At 45.5% G+C, this 3,052-nt stretch overlaps 1 protein-coding gene across 1 annotated transcript in view; it reads left to right on the top strand.

The window, feature by feature from the left end:
* Positions 1–3,052, top strand: part of LOC116079738 (protein FAM186A-like) — a 31,937-nt gene that overhangs the window by 14,450 nt on the left and 14,435 nt on the right. The window contains exon 3 of the mRNA XM_031355693.1: positions 1,997–2,189. Coding sequence (XP_031211553.1) covers positions 1,997–2,189 — 193 coding nt within the window. The remainder of the gene's footprint in view (positions 1–1,996; positions 2,190–3,052) is intronic.

Genomic DNA, 3,052 nt, shown 5'->3' with positions numbered 1-3,052 from the left:
CCCCGCCTGTGGATCAGGATGTGAAGCTCTCAGAGCAGCTCTAGCATCACACCTGCCTGCTTCCTGCCCTGATGATCATGGCCTGACCCTCTGCAACTGTAAGCCAGCACTCAGTTACCAGCATCATGCCTTGGCCATGGTGCCTCTCTCTTCATAGCAACAGAACAGTGACCAAGACACTTAGTATGTGTGAGATCCTAGGCTCAACCCCTAGTCCGGAAACACTTTCCCCATAGATGCGGCAAAAGCAATGGTCGCCTGCCTCCAAGGCACCTTCTTCAATGCACTGTACCTGAGTAATGTGTAACCCAGGATGGCTTTTCTCTGGGGATGTGAGAATATTTAATGCAGCTGTGAGGTGGAGGTGAGGGCATAGGAGTTCAAGGTAATTTTCTTCAGCAACAGAGTGGGTTCAAGGCCAGCCTAAGCTACATGATATCCTGCCTCAAGCCCACTCAGCAAACACATTTGAAGCTGACAGACCAATAAAATGACGTCAAAGCATTCATAGCCCAGAAGATTCGTAAACGAACCGAGTAGTATAAATATTTTGCACAAAGCCATTACCAAAGTGGTAACACATACCTTTAATCCCAGTACTTGGGAGGCAGACAGAGGAAGATCTCTGAGTTCAAGGCTAGCCTGGTGTACAGACTGAGTTCCAGGACAGCCAGGGAAACATGGAGAAAGCCTGTCTCAATTAGAGTGAAGAGACACCATGACCAAGGCAACTCTTATAAACAAAAACATTGAATTGGAGCTGGCTAAGAGTTTCAGAGGTTCAGTCCACTATCATCATGGCGGGAACATGGCAGTGTGCAGGCAGGCGTGGTACTGCAGAGGCAGCTGAGAGTTGGACATCTCCATCTGAAGGCAGCAGAAGGAGACCGACTGTCTTCCACAGGCAGTCAGGAGACCGAATGCTTCACCAGGTGGGGAGCTTGAGCATAGGAGCCCTCAAAGCCCACCCCCAAAGTGACACACTTCCTCCAACAAGGCCACGCCTCCTAAGAGTGCCACTCCTAGAGGGCCAAGAACTCAGACACAAAGGGCAAAGCCATCTCAAACAAACAAAACAAACAAAAATGCAAAACAACAACAACAAAAGAAAAGAGTAAAGCTCAGAGCTGCGGAGACAGCTCAGCAGGTAAAACCACTGAGGACCTGAGTTTGATCCCTGAGACCCCCATGAAGGAGGGGGAGAACTGACTACCGCAGTTAACCTCTGACCTCCACATTTGTGCTGTAGCATGCGCGTCTCCCTAATAAAAATAAGATGACATTTTGAAAAGGCTTTATAAGAAGGTGCCAAATATAATTTTTCTTCTTGTTTTTGTTTTGTGTGTGTTTTTTGTTTGTTGGTTTTTGTTTTTTGTGTGTATTGTGTGTGTGTGTTTTGTGTGTTTTGTTTGTTTGTTTTTGTTTTTGTTTTTTGGCAGAGTCTTACTTTGAAGCCTGGCCTAGAACTTACTTAATATGTAGCCCAGGCTGGCCTTAAATTAGAATACTCCTTTACCTCAGCCTTCTTAAAGGTAGGATTACAATAAAGAAAACTAATTGCAACACACACACACACACACACACACACACACACACACACACATACCCTGGAGATTTCATGTAAATTTGAAAGCAATATAGATGATTTGAAACTTATTCTTTGTTTGTTTGTTTGGTTGGTTGGTTGGTTTTCAAGACAAGGTTTCTCTGTGTAGCCCTGGCTGTCCTGGAACTCACTCTGTAGACCAGGCTGGCCTGGAACTCACAGAGTATGCTGCTGTCTCTGAGTGCTGGGATTAAAGGCACTACCACTGGGCATAAAAATATCTACTTATAGGGAATTAGACAAAGGTCTTACTAAACACAAGCCTCCCATCCCATCACCCCTCCTGCTAACTCAGAATGATACAGGGATGAAAAAGAAACAAAATCAGGTGTGATAAGTTGAGTTTTAAGAATTGTTCGGATCTAATTCTTGATTTTCTCTTTTTTCAAGAAACCACCTAAGCAAACGAGTAAAAGCCATCCAAAATACTGGAAAAGGGTATGAGATTCAGAACCTGTATATCATGCTGGATAGAATTGAGCAGTACCAGAAGAGGGTGATGCAGGGCTGGACGGACAAGCAGAAGCAGCTGGAACAGAGACGAAAGCAGTGCCTGCGATCGATGACACAGTTCTTCAGCCAGGTAAACTGCTTCCCACGCCTTCTTCCCAGGGTGCTTAAAACAAAGACTGTTCTTTGGGTTTTATTTTACTGGAGACGCGTTTTATTTTATTTACTCTCTACTATATAGCCCTGGCTGTCTGAAGCCTACTATACAGACCAGGCTCGCTTCAAACTCACAGAATTACCTGTCTCTGCCTCCCCAGTGCTGGGGCTAAAGGAGTACTCCATCGTGCATAGTTCAAAAAAATTTCTTTTTACAATACCATCTGCCTGACCAGACCATATGTATTTGTTTCCTGAGGCTGTTATAACAGAGTACCAGCAATCTACAATAGAAATAGTTCACACCTGTAATCCTAGCAAGGCAGAGGCTAAGGCAAACCTGGGCTACATGGGCAGCCTCCGCTACAGGGTAAATTCCCCATCTTGAATATCTGCCCACTCAAGTACTGGCAACAATGAAAAGAATCCTCTACCACTGCCAACAACTGGAAAATACCTTCCTATCTTCTAGAGGCAAGAAGTTCATGAGATCAAAGCATCCCAGGGTTCACTGTCTCTCGAGGCCCCGGAAGGGATTTGTTCCTGGATTGTCATTCCTTACCTGTAGCCTTGCAATTCCCATCTCTGCCTTCTGTCTCCTCTCCTGACTCAGAGGAGACACAGCGATGAATTCATTACACACCTAAGTGTTCAGGACGCTCTCACTTTAAGATGCTTAATTGTGCCTGCAAACGCTTTTTCCCAAATGAGGTCACAGTTACAAAATCTGGTGGACCTGTGTCTAGTGGGTCCTGTGGGATCTACCTCATCAAGACACTTATTTGCCGAGCGGTGGTGGCGCACACCTTTAATCCCAGCACTTGGGAGGCAGAGGCAGGC

The sequence above is a fragment of the Mastomys coucha genome, unplaced genomic scaffold (genome assembly GCF_008632895.1).
Source record: "Mastomys coucha isolate ucsf_1 unplaced genomic scaffold, UCSF_Mcou_1 pScaffold11, whole genome shotgun sequence".
Classification (NCBI taxonomy): domain Eukaryota; kingdom Metazoa; phylum Chordata; class Mammalia; order Rodentia; family Muridae; genus Mastomys; species Mastomys coucha.
Note: the sequence above shows the minus strand (reverse complement) of the source record. Positions and strands in the feature narration are given on the sequence as shown.